Source organism: Oncorhynchus nerka, linkage group LG2 (assembly GCF_034236695.1).
Source record: "Oncorhynchus nerka isolate Pitt River linkage group LG2, Oner_Uvic_2.0, whole genome shotgun sequence".
NCBI classification, from domain to species: domain Eukaryota; kingdom Metazoa; phylum Chordata; class Actinopteri; order Salmoniformes; family Salmonidae; genus Oncorhynchus; species Oncorhynchus nerka.
This window is the reverse complement of record NC_088397.1, coordinates 71,183,465-71,203,394: the sequence shown is the minus strand read 5'-3', so window position 1 is coordinate 71,203,394 and position 19,930 is coordinate 71,183,465. Positions and strand designations below refer to the sequence as shown.

Here is a 19,930-nt window from a genome sequence, read left to right as displayed (position 1 = left end):
CAGTCGTCCTGGTCCCTTTGCAGAAAAACAGCCCCAAAGCATGATGCCCCCCCCCCATGCTTCACAGTAGGTATGGTGTTCTTTGGATGCAACTCAGCATTCTTTGTCCTCCAAACACGACAAGTTGAGTTTCTACCAAAAAGTTCTATTTTGGTTTCATCTGACCATATGACATTCTCCCAATCTTCTTCTGGATCATCCAAATGCTCTCTAGCAAACTTCAGACGGGCCTGGACATGTACTGGTTTAAGCAGGGTGACACGTCTGGCACTGCAGGATTCGAGTCCCTGGCGGTGTAGTGTGTTACTGATGGTAGGCTTTGTTACTTTGGTCCCAGCTCTCTGCAGGTCATTCACTAGGTCCCCCCATGTGGTTCTGGGATTTTTGCTCACCGTTCTTGTGATCATTTTGACCCCACGGGGTGAGATCTTGCATGGAGCCCCAGATCGAGGGAGATTATCAGTGGTCTTGTATGTCTCCATTTCCTAATAATTGCTCCCACAGTTGATTTCTTCAAACCAAGCTGCTTACCTATTGCAGATTCAGTCTTCCCAGCCTGGTGCAGGTCTACAATTTTGTTTCTGGTGTCCTTTGACAGCTCTTTGGTCTTGGCCATAGTGGAGTTTGGAGTGTGACTGTTTGAGGTTGTGGACAGGTGTCTTTTATACTGATAATAAGTTCAAACAGGTGCCATTAATACAGGTAACGAGTGGAGGACAGAGGAGCCTCTTAAAGAAGAAGTTACAGGTCTGTGAGAGCCAGAAATCTTGCTTGTTTGTAGGTGACCAAATACTTATTTTCCACCATAATTTGCAAATAAATAAATAAAAAATCCTACAATGTGATTTTCTGGATTTTTTTTCTCATTTTGTCTGTCATAGTTGAAGTGTACCTATGATGAAAATTACAGGCATATCATCTTTTTAAGTGGGAGAACTTGCACAATTGGTGGCTGACTAAATACTTTTTTTGCCCCACTGTATGAGTCAAATATGTGATGTGAAGAGAAGCACTCTTTGTGGTGACTATAAACCAAAATAAAAAGATTTGGTCTTAAGACACCAAATGGTCCCACTTATTATCAAGAGTTCAATACCTTAGTTATATAAAAACCACAGCAGCAATGCCAGCGGAAAAAACATTAACAGGTGAGGTGTAGAAAGATCTCACTGCATAGTCCAGATTTCTAACGCAATTCAAGTAAAACCTCTGTGATCTCACACAAAGTTCAGAATGATATAAAAATGTGTAAGGTCCAGACATAGTCTGAAAACGATTTTTGACAAATAATAGGATATGAGAAGGAAAGAGAAAGTGCATTGAAAATCAGCAGAGAACCAGGAGTACTAAGCATGCTTTCTAAAATAGGTTTACGTATAATTTGACCATAGATGGCAGTCACTGCACCATCGAGCACAGTCAGGCACACACACAGTGACAGCATCTTGTCAGAACGCAGCTGGTGGCTGACAGACCATCCCCAGAGGAGCCATCTGCTCTCCACAGCATCACATCTTGTACCCACACAACACTATGATCATGTTAAGCGATGATTATCAAGATACTTGCTGCTCCTATAGCGTTGTCATGTTAACTTCATAATGTTGACGTATGGATGAGCATTGCTGATTCCTTTCACCCCTCAAGCTCACAGACTATAATGAGGAATAAAATATAATTCCAACGTGGTGATCTGTTGTTTACCTGTATGACTAGTTTGTTATCGTTTTTATTTTTCTCAACTGGAAAGGACATAACCGAAAGCATGTGCATGACAATCATTTTGCCACAATCATGTGATATCATCATTATTTAATCAAATCATGAAACCATTAAGCTCTTTGTAGGACAAACTAATCTCTGCTTCGAACTGTCTCAAAGCAAGTGATATATTAGTGGGTCGAGGAAAAAGTTAGCATTCACTGTTAGACAGGTAGTATATGTTTACAAATAAATACAGCAACCAGCACCATTTCAGTTCATTTCCAAGTCCTTGAATCTATTGAGAGGTGTGCAATGTTCCAACTTGGAGCATCTCTGTCTCTAGATCCAACTACTGCGTTATAGCAGCTGACATCCCAGTCCCACCAAGTCTTTGGGCACAAATGTCATACCCTACATCATACTGGGCAGAATACGGTCAGTGAACAGTTCACAGGGAATGAGCCAGAGTCACAGAGTGGGGTCAGGTCAGGTGGTCAGCAGTCAAAGGTTAGACTTAGGTCCACTGTTGACTGGGATGGCCCTGAGCTCAGTCCGCATGCATAGGTACTCTCCAATCACCGCCATCAGAGCCATGCAGGCCACGTTGACCAGCCACCAGGACAGGGCCGCCGGGAGGTGGGCATTGTAGAGCCAACAGCCTATCATGTGGAAGAAGTGCACGGTGATAGTGAAGTCCAGACACTGCTTCCCTCGGCGGATAAAGAACAACAGGCCCAGGGCACTGACGAAACAGATGTACGATGAAAGACAACATGCCACAAAACAGGTTGGTCATTCTACTGACGTGTGTGTGTAAATGTTATGATGTTGATTCATAGCTCGTAGTTAGGCTAAGTTTACCAAATGTTAAGATTGTCATCTACTATAAAGCATCAAAGATTATTGACCTCATAACAAACCAGCCTTTCATCCATGGTATATGACTAGACTTCTTCATACCAAAGTGTTGAGGGAACATGCAGCACTCGAAGTCGGCCCATTAACTTACCAGGTAAGTGAGTTCAAGATGAACGCCATCATTGAGAGTCTGCCCTGCATTGTTGCAAATCCAAGAACCTGCAAGCATTGAGCCATGTTGTGAATCAGTCTACTGTCAACTCAACAGACAAAAATTAGGAAAATGTAGGAAACATTTCACAAAGACTCACCTCATAACTGAAGATCTGGTCCAATGATCTGTTGGTTTGTACAAGACTGTCCACAACAGCCAGCCACAAACCCAGGAAGCTGTAGTAGATGCATTGCATCAACACAATCTGAGACAAAATGAGGACCGGGTCCCAGATGTAACTGCGGAAATGACTGCCCATTCCAAAGCTTTAGGAGGGAACACAGGGACCGCCGAACAGCTGAAAAGTAGGGAGTGTCAGTGAATCAAAACCTGAAATGAAATTGTAGACATTTCAAAGGTCCATTATAGTTGAGTTAGTACATTATAACCTAACGTTAGCTATAAGCTGTTCTGTTACACGCATTATTCAAGATAAGTTAGCTGGCTAGATATCTAACAACGTTGCTAGGCCTACTTGTTACAGTAGTTATCTAGCTATGTGACATAGCTCATTTAATTTAGCCAATTAGCTAACGTTACAACCAAACTCGTGTTTTACATGTCCTCGTTTGAAAAAATATAGCTACCTTAAATGTTTGATAGCTGGCCGACATTAACTAATTGGATTAGCTTGGTAGCTAGCGAGCTATGTCAACAACTGCTTGGTGACATAGCTACCTAGCTGGTAACTTTAGCTAGCTATTAACTTGTTAGCAGCAGTGATTGTTATTGAGTTTACAAACTGTAGCCTACTTTAGCTGATAATCAATATCGAATCGGGGTGTTTGGTAGTGAGATATCCAAAAGTACAACACATGAAATGCCACGATAAATCTACCAGATAACGTGGAGCTGATGACGAATAACAGAAATATGAAAACAACAACGCCACCAAATTTGACCCGGAAGTGATTAACCTCTAATACATTCATTTCAAAATAAAATAATGTATCTGGAATGGGAAGGAATATCCGGCTTTTTGAAAAAATGAATGAACATCTTTAATAAAAATGTTATTTCACTGATTTTGGGTGCCGAAATGAATATGTCTGGTGTTACGATTTTGTTTTAAGGCCTTTACAAGTTGCAGTATTGTAGTTCATTCTTCTGAAACTTTTTTTGTTTTGTTGCAGGGCCCATTCTTCACTGAATGGGCCCTGCAAGTTTGCCGGGCCAGGTGGACGACCAAGAAAAATTTGCAAGCAGTCAAGACTTTGCCAACAGCCGTGCATATGAAAAATAGGAGGTAGGTATAAAATACAATGCCATATAAATGTTCTTAAACAATTACCAGTCCCTAAATGCTTTGCTCACTTCTCTCTCAGGCAAGTGGGCAATCCCATGGTAAAGACTTTACGCTGAGATTCAGATGTTTCATTTTAAAATGTATACCATACAAAAACCATTGATGTCAAAGTTTAACAAACCATACAACTCTGTGCATAAGGACCACTTTTAACAATTTCCACTGAAAGTTGTACAAAAACACATTTCCAGGAAGAACTGTGCAGATAAAATGTTTATCAAACTTTGCATCTGCAGTTTTTCCAGTAAATGTTTTTGTTTATTTACTGTGTCAATTGTTCAAAGTAGTCACTGTGCATAGAGTTGTATGGTTTGTTAAACTTTGAAATGAATGTTTTTTGTACATACATTTTAAAGTGACAAATCAGTCTCAGCATAATCCCATTACAAGATTAGGTGGTAAGAATTACAGCTGTTACTAATCCTATGCATCACTGCACATATGCATTACAGGCTATTCCAGGGGTCTACAACCTTTTCTAGCATGAGAGCTACTTAAAAAAAAAATGTAAGTAGCGAGTGAGCTACTCATTTTTTTCTACCTTTCAAATAGGCACATTCTTCTCTTCCCTGCAACCCTTCTCTGGATCCTTAGTGTACAAGAAACTAGAGCACTATGTTTTCTGTCAATATACCTGGTAAAATAATGGTTAATAAACTCTAAAGGGGGGCCTATAAAATGTTTGTTTTTTTCTCCCAAATTCTTCAGTTTGATATTATCCCAAACTATGTTTTCTCAGTAAAATAAATCCTGGTTTTAGATTTAGTTTGTTTTTCACTGTCAATATTACATGTGTTCATAGATAAACAATGAAATTGGATGTTCTGGGTCATTGTCAATGCTTAAATCACATCAGGAGACCATTTTTTAGGTCTGGAAGAAATCTTGTCAGGAATAGACTGACCTCACATTACTTTAATACTAGGCTGCTACGGTAAGGTGACAAGATCCATTTGGAAATGAAAATAGGGGGTTTATTTTTCAGAGTGGGTGGTGTAGCTTCGCAATAAAGAAAAATACATCGACTATATTTAATTTATCAATTTTCGCTTTTCAAACAGGGTACTGTTATGGGTGTAAGATGGCACAGTGATGCCATCTGTTGGTAAATGTTAATTAATGCAATTCCAGTGTTTTACCGGTGTGCTTGAAATACACGGATGGATTGCAATGTACTGAACAAGACTGGTTACTATGCCTCTGTTTCGTCATTTAACATTCAAACATGGTGTCAGAGTCGGATAACTAACCATGCTTTCCGCAAGTTAGAGCCACCTGTTCTGGTTTACAAAAACAAAAAATGCTTATTTGAGTAAAACTTCGCCGGAATTGGCCTTAGCTAGAAGTGAGTTTGGTAGTTAGCTTCAGTGTTGTTAGCACCGGTTAGACGTGGCAGCGAACATTCCCCCTCCCGCCGTTATGAAGCTCAGCGGGGATTGGAGCACGAACTGGGATACGTTTATAGTTGAATGGGAGGACTTTGCGCTAGCAACGGGACGTCTGGAAAAGGACGATGAGGTAGTGGCTGCCACTTTGAGCACTATAATGGGAACTGAATGCCAACACGTATACAAACACAACCTGAACCTAACAGCAGCACAGCAAGGTAACGCTGCAGGTATTCTTGATGCTCTTGAACATTACTTTAAGCCAGCAAATAACGTCATCTACGAGCGTTATGTTTTCGGTTGTTGCAAACTGGAGGACGGGGAGTCCATTGACAGCTTTGTCACTAGGCTAAAGGAAAAGGCAGCTACATGTGACTATGGTGCTTTAAAGAGATGAACTTATCAGAGATAAGATTGTGCTTGGCATAACTGATGAGGGCACCCGCACACGTTTGCTGAGAGAACGTGACCTGACGCTGGCCTTGGCAGTGGAGACATGCCGTGCAGCAGAGCTTACTGATATACTGATAAGGTCCATGGAGCTAGAAAGGCAACATATGGACAATGTCAATGCTACATTCAGGCAGCCAGTAAAGAAATTCCCCTTTGCCACAGCTAATGCTAATACTACAGCCAACTCTGCTGTAGACAACCCCAATACATGCCGATATTGTGGCATTTCTCATGGATGAGGAAAAGAACACTGCCCAGCCTATGGAAAAATATGCAAATCATGTGGTACAGCTAATCACTTCGCAAGGGCCTGCATGAAAAGCAAGAGAAAGGAGGGTAAAGTGCACTCCATTGAAACAAACACAGATGAAGGGAACGACAGCACAGAGGATGTATATGCTAGCGAGTGCATAGGGGCAGTGAGGGCAAAAGGACAAAAGTGGTTGTCACTCTGCTACTTAATAATAAACCACAGCAATGCCAGCTACATTCAGGGGCCACATGTAACGTTATGAGCCTCAAAGATATAAGGAGGCTCGCGCCCAGAGACAAACTCACACAGAGTAGCACCAAGCTGAAACTATATTCAGGCCAGTTCATGACCTCTTTAGGCCTGTTTGTGACAGTGCGTTTTACGTGGCCAGAAACACACCCTTGAGTTAGAAATAATTGAGGCTAGTCAACAGCCATTACTGTCAGGTTCTACATGCAAGCGCCTTGGGCTTATTAACTTCACCATTCCAGCTGATATTAACATTATAGACAAAGTCCAGGCTGGGCCCCTGAGCAAGGAGACACTCCTAAGCAATTACCATGATATCTTCAACGCACCCGGTCGAGTCAGTTCCCGACAAAGTCCACTTTGAGTTGGACGCAGCAATCCAGCCTGTCCAGTGTGCACCCCGCAATGTACCAGTGGCCATGAAAGCAGCTACGAAGGCTCAGCTTGACAAACACGAAGCAGATGGCCACATATCTGTCACCGAGCCTACAGACTGGATAAGTAATATGGTTATCGTCAAGAAACAAGACAAGCTACGGATATGCATTGATCCTAAACACCTCAACCGGGCTCTCCGACGTTCACATTACATTATGCCCACGTTGGAGGATGTTCTTTACAAGCTCCCAAAGGCCAGAGTCTTCACGCTCGTGGATGCCAGAGATGCCTTCCTGCAGTGCTCAACGAGCCCAGCAGCTACATGACAACCTTTTGGACACCCTGGGGCAGGAAGAGGTGGTTGAAGCTTCCGTTTGGTGGCTCCGTGGCTCCAGAGGTGTATCAGCGGAAACCGCATGAGCTGTTGATGGGACTCAGTGGAGTGGAACCCATAGCAGATGACATCCTCGTAGTGGGCTGTGGGGACAGTGATGAGGAGGCAGAATGTGACCATGACGCCAAGCTGGTGGCCCTGATGGTCAGATGCAGACAGGTAAAACTAAGGCTAAGCATAAAAAAGCTTCAGTTTAAAGTGCCAGAGGTCCGCTTTCATGGGCACATCTTGTCCTCCACCGGATTGAAGGTGGATCCTGAAAAAGTGAAGGCTGTCTTGGAAATGTCCCACCCATCTGACGTGAAGGGAAGGCAGCGCTTTGTCGGATTCGTCACCTACCTGGCCAAGTTCCTACCGCGGCTCTCTGAAGTGTGTGTGCCACTGAGGAGGCTCATGGACAAGGACACCATCTGGCATTGGCTCCCAAAACATGACGCAGCGGTGAGGGAAATAAAACCAGACACCTGTACTGCGATACTACGATGTGTCAAAACCTGTCACGATTCAGAGTGACTCAAGCCAGTATGGACTTGGCTGTTGCCTCATGCAGGAGGGCCAGCCTGTGGCATTCGCCTCTAGGCCACTCACCCCAACAGAGCAGAACTATACCCAGATAGAGAAGGAGTATTGGCGTGCGTGCATTCAAGTCACATAGGAGGTGAGGCCTGTTACAGACAAGCACGTGACGCACTGTATTGGCCAGTAATGCAGAGTGAAATCAAAGACTATGTCAGTAAAAGCACAATCATCAATGAATATGCCATTGAGCAACAGAGAGATACGATGATGTTCCACGAGCTACCGATGTAGCTAGAGTCTAGATCTCTTCCAGCACAGTGGCAAAGACTTTCTGCTGGTAGTCGATAATTTCTCAGACTTCTGGGAGATTGACCCCCGACCTCTCAGCAGAGACAACAATCAAACGCTGCAAGGCTCAGTTTGCCCGCTATGGCCAGCCAGATAGGGTAATTTCTGACAATGGACCCCAATTCTCCGGAGTTGAGTTCCGAAAATGTGCTGCAGAATGGAATTTGAGCACGTCACTTCATCACCACGACACCCAAAAGCTAATGGGAAGGCGGAGTCCGCAGTCAGAATCGCAAAGAACCTCTGCAAAAAAGCTCTGAGAGAGGGCAAAGATGCCTGGAAAGCAATCCTGCAGTGGCGCAATACCCCGACAGAAGGCATGGATAGCAGCCCGGCCCAGCGCCTCATGGCACGGCGCTTAAAAGCAGCTCTGCCAGTAACCAGCACTCTTCTGGAGCCATGTGTGGTGACAGACGTGCTGGTGAAGCTACGTCACAGAAGACAGGTCTCCAAGTTCATCTACGACAAATCAGCAAAAGACTTACATGAGCTCAAGGTGGGTGAAACGGTGCGAATGAAGCCACCTCCAGTGGACCGAACGGGCCTCTGGAGACTCTGATCCTGTGTACAGAAAGTGAAACCACGCTCCTACTTGGTCGACGTGAATGGATCACTGTACCGTTGTAACAGGGTTAACCTTCGGATTGCTGAGCCAGCACCTACTCAGAACCCTGATGGTCAATGGGGTCGCATGACAAAAGACGGAACCCCAGCAAGTCACATGGGGCCTGAGGCACTGGGCGAAGAGCCAGGGGATCACAGGTCGGCCGCTCCCTCACCCATTAATACTCCCCTTAGACAGTCAGGTGACACGCCTGTGCGGGAACCTGCAGTCCTCGCAGACAAGCCCCCTGTCTTTTCACGCTGCAGGCGTCTGTCCCAGCCACCAAAAATACTTAATCTGTAGGTTTCCCATTAGGGATGGTTGACAGACAGAGATAAAAGTGAAGAGAGTATCAAAATGTGTTACAGTTTCCTGGAAAAAAATAAAAATAATAAATAAAATAACTATACTGTTCATGTTGGAAATTATTTTTTGTTTTTTTTGGTTTGTTTTGTTAGTGAATTGACAGCTCCTGTCCTATTTTATATTAGTAGTAGAATTATTAGCAATAATATTTATATGATGACAGATTGTTTTGTCTGATCTCACTCTCTCCCATCTCTCTATTTATGCTCTCTCTCTCCCTCCCCTAACCCTCTTCTCACAGTGACCACAGATGTGTCTGTATGGAGTTCCTATGTGGGCTGTGAGCCCATGGGATTGTTTTGGAGCCTGCACCTGGAGAGAGAGAGGGTCTGAGGTTGGAACAGGGAATAAAACTAAGAAAGCATGCGAAACTATGGTCACATTGAAAATGATTCAGAGACAAATGCTATTGTTCAACGAAGTCAATATAAAGATTTTTAAAAGGGATAGTATAACAACATGATAAAACTATGTATATATTGGGTGATTCCTCACAAAGCTAGAACAAAAAAAATACCATGATTTGGGGGATTTCATTGAAATGCAATCCATAGAATGGTCATTTTGAAGATGGAATGTTGACATATACAGTTGAAGTCGGAAGTTTACATACACTTAAGTTGGAGTCATTAAAACTTGTTTTTCAACCACTCCACAAATTTCTTGTTAACAAACTAAAGTTTTGCCAAGTCGGTTAGGGAATCTACTTTGTGCATGACAAAACTAATTTTTCCAACAATTGTTTACAGACAGATTATTTCCCTTACAATTCACTGTATCACAATTCCAGTGGGTCAGAAGTTTACATGAACTACTTTGACTGTGCCTTTCAACAGTTTAAACATTTCCTGAATATTATGTCATGGGTTTAGAAACTTCTGATAGGCTAATTGACATTTGAGTCAATTGGAGGTGTACCTGTGGATATATTTCAAGGTCTACCTTCAAACCCAGTGCCTCTTTGCTTGACATCATGGGGAAATTTCCAAACGCCTGAATGTACCACGTTTGTCTGTACAAACAATAGTACGTAAGTATAAACACCATGGGACCAAGCAGCCGTCATACTGCTCAGGAAGGAGACGCGTTCTGTCTTAGAGATGAACGTACTTTGGTGCGAAAAGTGCAACTCAATCCCAGAACAACAGCAAAGGACCTTGTGAAGATGCTGGAGTAAACGGGTACAAAAGTATCTGTATCCACAGTAAAACGAGTCCTATATAGACATAACCTGAAAGGCAGCTCAGCAAGGAAGAGGCCACTGCTCCAAAACCGCCATAAAAAAAGACAGACTACAATTTGCAACTGCACATGGGGACAAAGATCGTACTTTTTGGAGAAATGGCCTCTGGTCTAATGAAACAAAAATAGAGAACTATTTAGCCGTAGAACAGAATGTAAGTGTTTGGCCATAATGACCATCGTTATGTTTGGAGGAAAAAGGTTGATGCTTGCAAGCCGAAGAACACCATCCCAACCGTGAAGCATGGGGGTGGCAGCATCATGTTGTGGGGGTGCTTTGCTGCAGGAGGGACTGGTGCACTTCACAAAATAGATGGCATCATGAGGATGGAAAATTACGTGGCTATATTGACGCAACATCTCAAGACAGTCAGGAAATTAAAGCTTGTTCGCAAATGGGTCTTACATTTACATTTAAGGTCTTCCAATGGACAATGACCCCAAGCATACATCCAAAGTTGTGGCAAAATGGCTTAAGGATAACAAAGTCAAGGTATTGGAGTGGCCATCACAAAGCCCTGACCTCAATCCTATAGAAAATGTGTGGGCAGAACTGAAAAACCGTGTGTGAGCAAGGAGGCCTACAAACATGACTCAGTTACACCTGCTCTGTCAGGAGGAATGGGCCAAAATTCACCCAACTTATTGTGGGAAGCATCTGGAAGGCGACCCAAAACGTTTGACCCAAGTTAAACAATTTAAAGGCAGTGCTACCAACTACTAATTGAGCGTATGTAAACTTCTGACCCACTGGGAATGTGATGAAAGAAAATAAAGCTGAAAAAAATTATTCTCTCTACTATTATTCTGACATTTCACATTCTTAAAATACAGTGGTGATCCTAACTGACCTAAGACAGGGAATTTTTACTAGGATTAAATGTCAGGAATTGTGAAAACTGTGTTTAAATATATTTGGGTAGGGTGCATGTAAACTTCTGACTTCAACACTTCTGACTTTTAACATTTGTATCTTAGAGGATAATTGAGAAATAATTAGTTGAAGTCAGAATATTTGTTAATTTTTTGGGGCCTTTCTGTAGTCACTACAAAGCAAAAGTTGGTGTCACATGAAGTGTTACCGCTTGCTCTGTAATATGAGTAGTATTTTAATATCAATAAGACATTTATGAATTTAGAAAAAGATAACTATGAATATTGAAAATATAACATTTTAGATTTGGCAAATTATTCTTTGCTAGTTTTAAAGTTATGGCCCATTTTCACTTTCACTCTGTTGGTAATGTTTACAAATTGGATCATACAGTAACTCTAATAGTAGCAGAGATCCCAATCTGAAACTTTGATTTGCCCGCAGAGTATATTATGTTCAACAATATATTGAAAGAATTGCCAACAAATATATATTTCTATATTAATTAACGTATATCAATGAGAGGATGACAATGTAATTCATTTTCCCAGGTTATTTCCCATGCTGTCATGTTATGTATTTCTTTCTCCTATAGTGATCACTCTCTGGGGAGGGCACCTGGCACCCCACGCTGCCGCCCAAGAAGATGCCTGGAAGATGACCACTTTGTGTTAGAATGGTATATTTCATGTCTCTCCACAATGCAAGACCAAAACTCAAAATCTGATGGACCGTGTTCTCGTTAATGTACTGTAATTTCACAACACATATTGTTATGTAGGCATCTATGTATTGTCATTGATTTGTAAAATGTTTATATATGCAGCTATTATACCATAAGATATTCAATGGCATGTAAACAAAGTAGCTTCATCATTTCATCTTTGTGAGAGGGTTACACTGTATGTGTGTTTTGCTGAAACACAGTCACGCCTTTACATTGTGCCACTAATGGTTGTGATCTGGGCTGAAGAGGTCGTGGCATGCTGATGTCACCATGGCAATCAACACAATGAACTCTTGGAAGTCAATCTCCAGGTCTCTGTTCTGGTCCAGGTCTGCAAATATCTCATTCAGTCTGATTTTCCTGTATTTTCTTAAATGAGACAAGAAGAGTCAACAGTAAAACTTAATCTGTCAGATTATTTTAGTTAAAAATGTCCTGTATAGGCCCGTACAAGTTTATAACAAGTAATAACACATAGACCTGCAGGCTTTTAGTAAAGTGTAATAATCTAATAAACATAGAATAGTCATCTAAATCATTACAGCTGTTCAATGTTTTTTTTTTTTTTTTCACCTTTATTTAACCAGGTAGGCTAGTTGAGAACAAGTTCTCATTTGCAACTGCGACCTGGCCAAGATAAAGCATAGCAGTGTGAACAGACAACACAGAGTTACACATGGAGTAAACAATTAACAAGTCAATAACACAGTAGAAAAAAAGGGGAGTCTATATACAATGTGTGCAAAAGGCATGAGGAGGTAGGCGAATAATTACAATATTGCAGATTAACACTGGAGTGATAAATGATCAGATGATCATGTACAGGTAGAGATATTGGTGTGCAAAAGAGCAGAAAAGTAAATAAATAAAAACTGTGGGGATGAGGTAGGTGAAAATGGGTGGGCTGTTTACCAATAGATGATGTACAGCTGCAGCGATCGGTTAGCTGCTCCGATAGCAGATGTTTGAAGTTGGTGAGGGAGATAAAAGTCTCCAACTTCAGCGATTTTTGCAATTCGTTCCAGTCACAGGCAGCAGAGTACTGGAACGAAAGGCGGCCGAATGAGGTGTTGGCTTTAGGGATGATCAGTGAGATACACCTGCTGGAGCGCGTGCTACGGATGGGTGTTGCCATCGTGACCAGTGAACTGAGATAAGGCGGAGCTTTACCTAGCATGGACTTGTAGATGACCTGGAGCCAGTGGGTCTGGCGACGAATATGTAGCGAGGGCCAGCCGACTAGAGCATACAAGTCGTAGTGGTGGGTAGTATAAGGTGCTTTAGTGACAAAACGGATGGCACTGTGATAAACTGCATCCAGTTTGCTGAGTAGAGTGTTGGAAGCAATTTTGTAGATGACATCGCCGAAGTCGAGGATCGGTAGGATAGTCAGTTTTACTAGGGTAAGCTTGACAGCGTGAGTGAAGGAGGCTTTGTTGCGGAATAGAAAGCCGACTCTTGATTTGATTTTCGATTGGAGATGTTTGATATGGGTCTGGAAGGAGAGTTTGCAGTCTAGCCAGACACCTAGGTACTTATAGGTGTCCACATATTCAAGGTCGGAACCATCCAGTGTGGTGATGCTAGTCGGGCATGCGGGTGCAGGCAGCGATCGGTTGAAAAGCATGCATTTGGTTTTACTAGCGTTTAAGAGCAGTTGGAGGCCACGGAAGGAGTGTTGTATGGCATTGAAGCTCGTTTGGAGGTTAGATAGCACAGTGTCCAATGACGGGCCGAAAGTATATAGAATGGTGTCGTCTGCGTAGAGGTGGATCAGGGAATCGCCCGCAGCAAGAGCAACATCATTGATATATACAGAGAAAAGAGTCGGCCCGAGAATTGAACCCTGTGGCACCCCCATAGAGACTGCCAGAGGACCGGACAGCATGCCCTCCGATTTGACACACTGAACTCTGTCTGCAAAGTAATTGGTGAACCAGGCAAGGCAGTCATCCGAAAAACCGAGGCTACTGAGTGCCGATAAGAATATGGTGATTGACAGAGTCGAAAGCCTTGGCAAGGTCGATGAAGACGGCTGCACAGTACTGTCTTTTATCGATGGCGGTTATGATGTCGTTTAGTACCTTGAGTGTGGCTGAGGTGCACCCGTGACCGGCTCGGAAACCAGATTGCACAGCGGAGAAGGTACGGTGGGATTCGAGTTGGTCAGTGACCTGTTTGTTGACTTGGCTTTCGAAGACCTTAGATAGGCAGGGCAGAATGGATATAGGTCTGTAACAGTTTGGGTCCAGGGTGTCTTCCCCTTTGAAGAGGGGGATGTAATTCGTTATTGTATTATTATTTTTTTATTCATACAGAAGGCTAAAAAACGATTCCTCTTTATCGAATTGGATGAGCCCGTAGGGCTCTGGTCAAAAGTAGTGCACTATATAGGCAATAGGGTGCCATTTGGGATACAGTTGAGAGTGACTCACGATGATGAAGTGACTCATCTCATTATTGATAAGATCTTTGAGCTCTGCCTTCTTCAGCTTGCACTTGTGGCCAGAGTATTTATGGAACACATGGATGATGGTGATCATGGAACTCTAGTTTGACATGCTCCACTCAGTTCTCTTTCAGGAACACAGTACCATATAATTACATATAGAACACACTCTATGCACAAAACACAGATACAGCAAGCACACATCACCTATCAAAACTATATGTAAATCTTTTTCAAGTAAATTGTCATTAAATACAAAAGTTTTATTAGGCATATTTAGAATTGTATAGCATCTTACCTGGTTAAATAAAATAAAAACATTTGCCTATGATTTCATTGTATGTTGGTCTCATATTGCTCCTTAGCGAAACTCAATGTTCAAATAAATGTACATTGTGTTCGCCTTATCGTCTTATAAATGGACACAAATGAAAGCTCATTCAGATCATCTGACCATAGAGTGAAATACGAAAGGACATGAATGACTACAGAATGACACTAGGCGTGGGACAATACACCAGAATTATTTTACTCAATTATCTAAAACAATTCCATGCAAATGCAATCATTACTGCTAAATTATTTGCTTTATTATATTACCTGCATTTGAAGACAGAAACCCACCCTTCTTTTGCTGTATTGTGAGACTTGGCAAACTGATGCTCTAAGACTGAGACACTCCTTGTCAGTGTCCCAAAAGGCACCCTATACCCTTTATAGAGCACTTCGTTTGACCAGTACCCGCTGTATAGGGCTCTGATCAAAGGTAGTGCACTTCATAGGGAACAGGGTGTTATTTGGGACATACCCTTGTCCAGTGGTTGTGTGTTTTGCTGCCTCTTGCCTCAGTGCTGTGAATAGCTAAACTGTAATGATCAACCACATGAAAGCTCCTGGCAGTCAGCGGCTCTGTCACAAACAGCACCCTATTCTCTTTATAGTGCACTACTTTTTATGGGCTCTGGTCGTATGGGCCCTGGTCAAAAGTAGTGCACTATAAAGGGAATAGGGTGCCATTTGGGACTTAAATCTCCATGCAGGCCTACTACAGTAATGCTTGATGTATGCAGCATGATAATGGATGCTTCTGGTGGTAATCGAGGGGCAATTTAGGGCGCACTAAAAACCATTTCCTCTTAAATTTTCTTATTTATTAGGATTATTTTACTGTTGTGTTCATATCAAATGACAATGCATATACAGTTGAAGTCGGAAGTTTACATACACTTAGGTTGGAGGCATTAAAACTCATTTTCAACCACTCCACATTTCTTGTTAACGAACTATAGTTTTGGCAAGTCGGTTAGGACATCTACTTTGTGCATGACAAGTAATTTTTCCAACAATTGTTTATCACAATTCCAGTGGGTCAGAAGTTTACATACACTAAGTTGACTATGCCTTTAAATAGCATGGAAAATACCAGAAAATTATGTCTTGGCTTTAGAAGCTTCCGATAGGCTAATTGACATAATTTAAGGTGTACCTGTGGATATATTTTAAGGCCTACCTTCAAACTCAGTGCCTCTTTTGATCATGGGAAAATCAAAAGAAATCAGCCAAGACCTCAAAAAAGATTGTAGACCTCCACAAGTCTGGTTCATCGTTGGGAGCAATTTCCAAACGCCTGAAGGTACCACGTTCATCTGTACAAACAATAATACACAAGTATAAACACCATGGGACCACGCAGCCATCGTACCGCTCAGGAAGAAGACGCGTTCTGTCTCCTAGAGATTAACATATTTTGGTGCGAAAAGTGCAAATCAATCCCAGAACAACATCAAAGGACCTTGTGAAGATTCTGGAGTAAACAGGTACAAAAGTATCTATATCCACAGTGAAATGAGTCCTATATAGACATAACCTGAAAGGCCGCTCAGCAAGGAAGAAGCCACTGCTCCAAAACCACCATAAAAAAGCCAGACTACGGTTTGCAACTGCACATGGGGACAAAGATTGTACTCTTTGGAGAAATGTCCTCTGGTCTAATGAAACAAAAATAGAGAACTGTTTGACCATAATGACCATTGTTATGTTTGAAGGAAAAAGGGGGAGGCTTGCAAGCCGAAGAACATCATCCCAACCGTGAAACACGGGGGTGGCAGCATCATGTTGTGGGGGTGCTTTGCTGCAGGAGGGACTGGTGGACTTCACAAAATAGATGGCTTCATGAGGATGGAAAATTGCGTGGATATATTGACGCAACATCTCAAGAGAGTCAGGAAGTTAAAGCTTGGTCGCAAATGGGTCTTCCAAATGGACAATGACCCCAAGCATACATCCAAAGTTGTGGCAAAATGGCTTAAGGATGACAAAGTCAAGGTATTGGAGTGGCCATCACAAAGCCCTGACCTCAATCCTATAGTAAATTTGTGGGCAGAACTGAAAAAGCGTGTGTGAGCAAGGAGGCCTACAAACCTGACTCAGTTACACCTGCTCTGTCGGGGAAATTCACCCAACTTATTGTGGGAAGCTTGTGGAAGGCTACCCGAAACGTTTGACCAAGTTACTGCATAGGTCACCTTTACCTTGGATTAAGCATTAACCTAGGATTGAGCATTTAGAATTGATGCAATGATTATTCTTCTCCCAGACTTCTAAATGTTGTGTTGCATAACTTTTGTCCAGTCCTTTTACCTTTCTATGTAGATAAAAAATATTGGGGATGTAGATTAATGAATTATATGTTGTAGGAAATAAACAGGAGTGGACGCCGTAGACGTCTACTACGCCGTAGACGGGTCCAGAAGTGTTGATGTTCAAATTGTTACATTGTAGCAGTGCTTATTTTACGCATGCTAATTTAGGTTACATTGTAGCAGCACAGAACTCTCCACTGGTAGGCTACAGTAAGCACTACATTCTAAACTCCGCCCTCGTCTGCGCAGGAAAAGCCTTCACGAGCTGTGGAAAATCACCTCGTCCGCCCTTCACAAACGCAACATCTGCACCGACGTAATCAAACAAAAGGCAACCCCTTCCCTGAAGTAAGGAATTCAGATCCCCTACATTGGAGTTTTGCCCATAGTGCATTTGTTTTTGTGGCCGATTGTAGACTAGCCTACACGGCTTCACGCCCATTCTGGAAATCCCCACCCTGTGTGCATTGACACAGGAAACATCTGCAGTGATCGTGACATGCCAGCTTCGAAGGGCGATAGACGAGAAAAGACCAAAGTACGAATCAGCCGGAACCTTTCCCTGTTAGAGTAGAATAAACTACAATGATTTTATATTTCACTTAGGGTAGCATCCACTGTTGATAGTATTTTTATATAAAGACATGTCTTAATTACTAGATCAGATAATCTACTCAAGTGCGGAGTGGCTGGGTTGATCGTTTTTTTCTGCTACTACCGTAAAGAACTACAGCTGCGTGAAATATGCGCACGTACAATAAGTAGCCAACAGTATATTCGGAAAGTATTCAGACCCCTTGACCTTTTCCACATTTTGTTTTGTTACAGCCGTATATTCAAATGGATTACATTCAATGTTTTCCCCATGATCTAAACACAATACCATATAATGACTAAATGAAAACATGTTTGCAAATGTATTAAAAAAACATTATTTACATAAGTATTCAGAGCTTTTGCATGAGACTCAAAAAAATGGAAACAGTTCCATTGATCATCCTTGAGATTTCTACAAATTGATTGGAGTTCACCTGTGGTAAAATCAATTGATTGGACATGATTTGGAAAGGCAAACGCCTGTCTATATAAGGTCCCACAGTTGACAGTGCATGTCAGAGCAAAAAACCAAGCCATGAGGTCGAAGGAATTGGCCATAGACCTCCAAGACAAGATTGTGTCGAGGCACAGATCTGGGGAAGAGTATCAAAACATTTATGCATCATTGAAGGTCCCCAAGAACACAGTGGCATTCGTTATTCTTAAATGGAAGAAGATTGGAACCACCAAGAGACTTCATAGAGCTAGCTGGCTGGCTGCCTGGCCAAACTGAGCAATCGTGGGAGAAGGGCCTTGGTCAGGGAGGTGACCAAGAATCCAATGGTCACTCTGACAGAGCTCCAGAGTTCCTCTGTGGAGATGGGAGAAGCTTCCAGAAGGACAACAATCTCTGCAGCACAATCTCTGCAGGCCTTTATGTTAGAGTGACCAGACGGAAGCCACTCCTCTGTAAAAGGCACATGACAGCTGGCATGGAGTTCGCCAAAAGGCACCTAGACTCAGACCATGAGAAACAAGGTTCTCTGGTCTGATGAAACCAAGATTGAACTCTTTGGCCTGAATGCCAAGCTTCACCATCCCTACGGTGAAGCATGGAGGTGGCAGCATCATGCTGTGGGGATGTTTTTCAGCGGCAGAGACTAGGAGACTAGTCAGGATCGAGGGAAAGTGAACGGAGCAAAGTACAGAGAGATCCTTGATGAAAACCTGCTCAGGACCTTAGACTGGGGCAAACGTATACCTTCCAACAGGACAATGACCCTAAGTACACAGCCAAGACAATGTAGGAGTGGCTTTGGGATAAGTCTCTGAATGTCCTTGAGTGGCCCAGCCAGAGCCCGGACTTGAACCCGATCTAACATCTCTGGGGAGACCTGAAAATAGCTGTGCAGCGATGCTCCCACATCCAACCTATTGAGCCCATTTTAGAATAAGGCTGTAATGTAACAACATGTGAAAAAAGTCAAGGGGTCTGAATACTTTCTGAATGCACTGTGGATGGAGGTAAGACATTACTGAGTGACTGGCGACACAATTACAATTGAAATTATTTAGCATTTACAGTGAGTGTATTAAACATTAAGAACCCCAGAATAGCCTCAATTCGTCAGGGCATGGACTACAAGGTGTTGAAAGCATTCCACAGGGATGCTGGCCCATGTTGACTCCAATGCTTCCTTCCTTTGGGTGGTGGACCATTCTTGATACTTACTGGAAACTTTTGCAGTTCTTTGTGTTAGTAAACTGGTGTTCTCTGTGTTAGTAGCCTATTCTTGACTGTGCACTCTAGAAGATTGTAATCAGTTTAACTCTTGAATTGTTTGTCTCCAAAGAATTTGTTAGCAGGGCCATAACCAGAGAAACACTGGCTGTACAAAAATACCCAATGGGGCAACCACACAGCTGCCTCAACGTGCCCAAATGCCATAGATTGTTTTGACTTAAAGCAGTGAGGAGGAACCAGGAAGATCAGTTTTAGGCTACTGGACCTCTTTGAAGTTTTTGTATGTGGATACAGTTTTCATGTGGATAGAGTGCGTGGCTTCATTAAACAGGTTAGGTTATTTCTTATTAAATGGGCTCATTCTTTTCCTTTGCAGTCACGTAGAGATGTCCTGGTTTCATCATTTGAGAGGCTATAATTAGGTGTGGACCCAGAGTAGACAACCTCAGGTAATTCAGTCAATTCCTTCATTATAACCCCTACATAGTTAATCTTTGACATCTTCAAGATCCTTTCCCCATTGAGAGAAGCTATGGCCCACTACTATGCTGTGGGGAAAAAAAAATGTAACCCCTCAGTTCAGCCACGCCGTGGCACATGTTTTTTTGGAAAACACCCTCTTCCAGAAACTCTGACCCCATATCTAAGGCCCCTCTAGCCTACACATAGGTATTTAATGTG

The 19,930-nt window shown here is 42.5% G+C and overlaps 1 protein-coding gene and 1 long non-coding RNA gene across 3 annotated transcripts; one reads left to right on the top strand and one right to left on the bottom strand.

Annotated features, from left to right (window-relative positions):
• Nucleotides 1-1,713: 1,713 nt before the first annotated feature.
• On the bottom strand, nt 1,714-3,035 carry LOC115141468 (protein SYS1 homolog). Its single transcript, XM_029680366.2, has 3 exons — nt 2,874-3,035; nt 2,714-2,781; nt 1,714-2,446 (listed from the first exon to the last, which is right to left on the bottom strand). Exons 1-3 carry the CDS (start codon nt 3,033-3,035, stop codon nt 2,206-2,208), a joined length of 471 nt encoding a protein of 156 aa, XP_029536226.1. The 3' UTR covers nt 1,714-2,205.
• On the top strand, nt 2,993-12,418 carry LOC115141479 (uncharacterized). 2 transcript variants are annotated; one of them, XR_003865372.2, is made up of 5 exons: nt 2,993-3,081; nt 3,910-4,022; nt 4,535-4,589; nt 9,276-9,368; nt 11,746-12,418. It is a non-coding gene; the product is annotated as an uncharacterized LOC115141479 (long non-coding RNA). The 2 variants fall into 2 exon arrangements; XR_003865373.2 differs by lacking the exon at nt 4,535-4,589.
• The last annotated feature ends 7,512 nt before the right edge of the window (nt 12,419-19,930 follow it).

Excerpts from the sequence above, each read along its gene's own strand:
- LOC115141468 (XM_029680366.2), bottom strand. The coding sequence starts at position 3,035 with ATGGGCAGTCATTTCCGCAGTTACATCTGGGACCCGGTCCTCATTTTG. Across the intron at positions 2,782-2,873 it reads ACCAGATCTTCAGTTATGAG|GTTCTTGGATTTGCAACAAT; the intron begins GTGAGTCTTTGT and ends CAATGCTTGCAG. Across the intron at positions 2,447-2,713 it reads ATCTTGAACTCACTTACCTG|TGCCCTGGGCCTGTTGTTCT; the intron begins GTAAGTTAATGG and ends CTGTTTCGTCAG.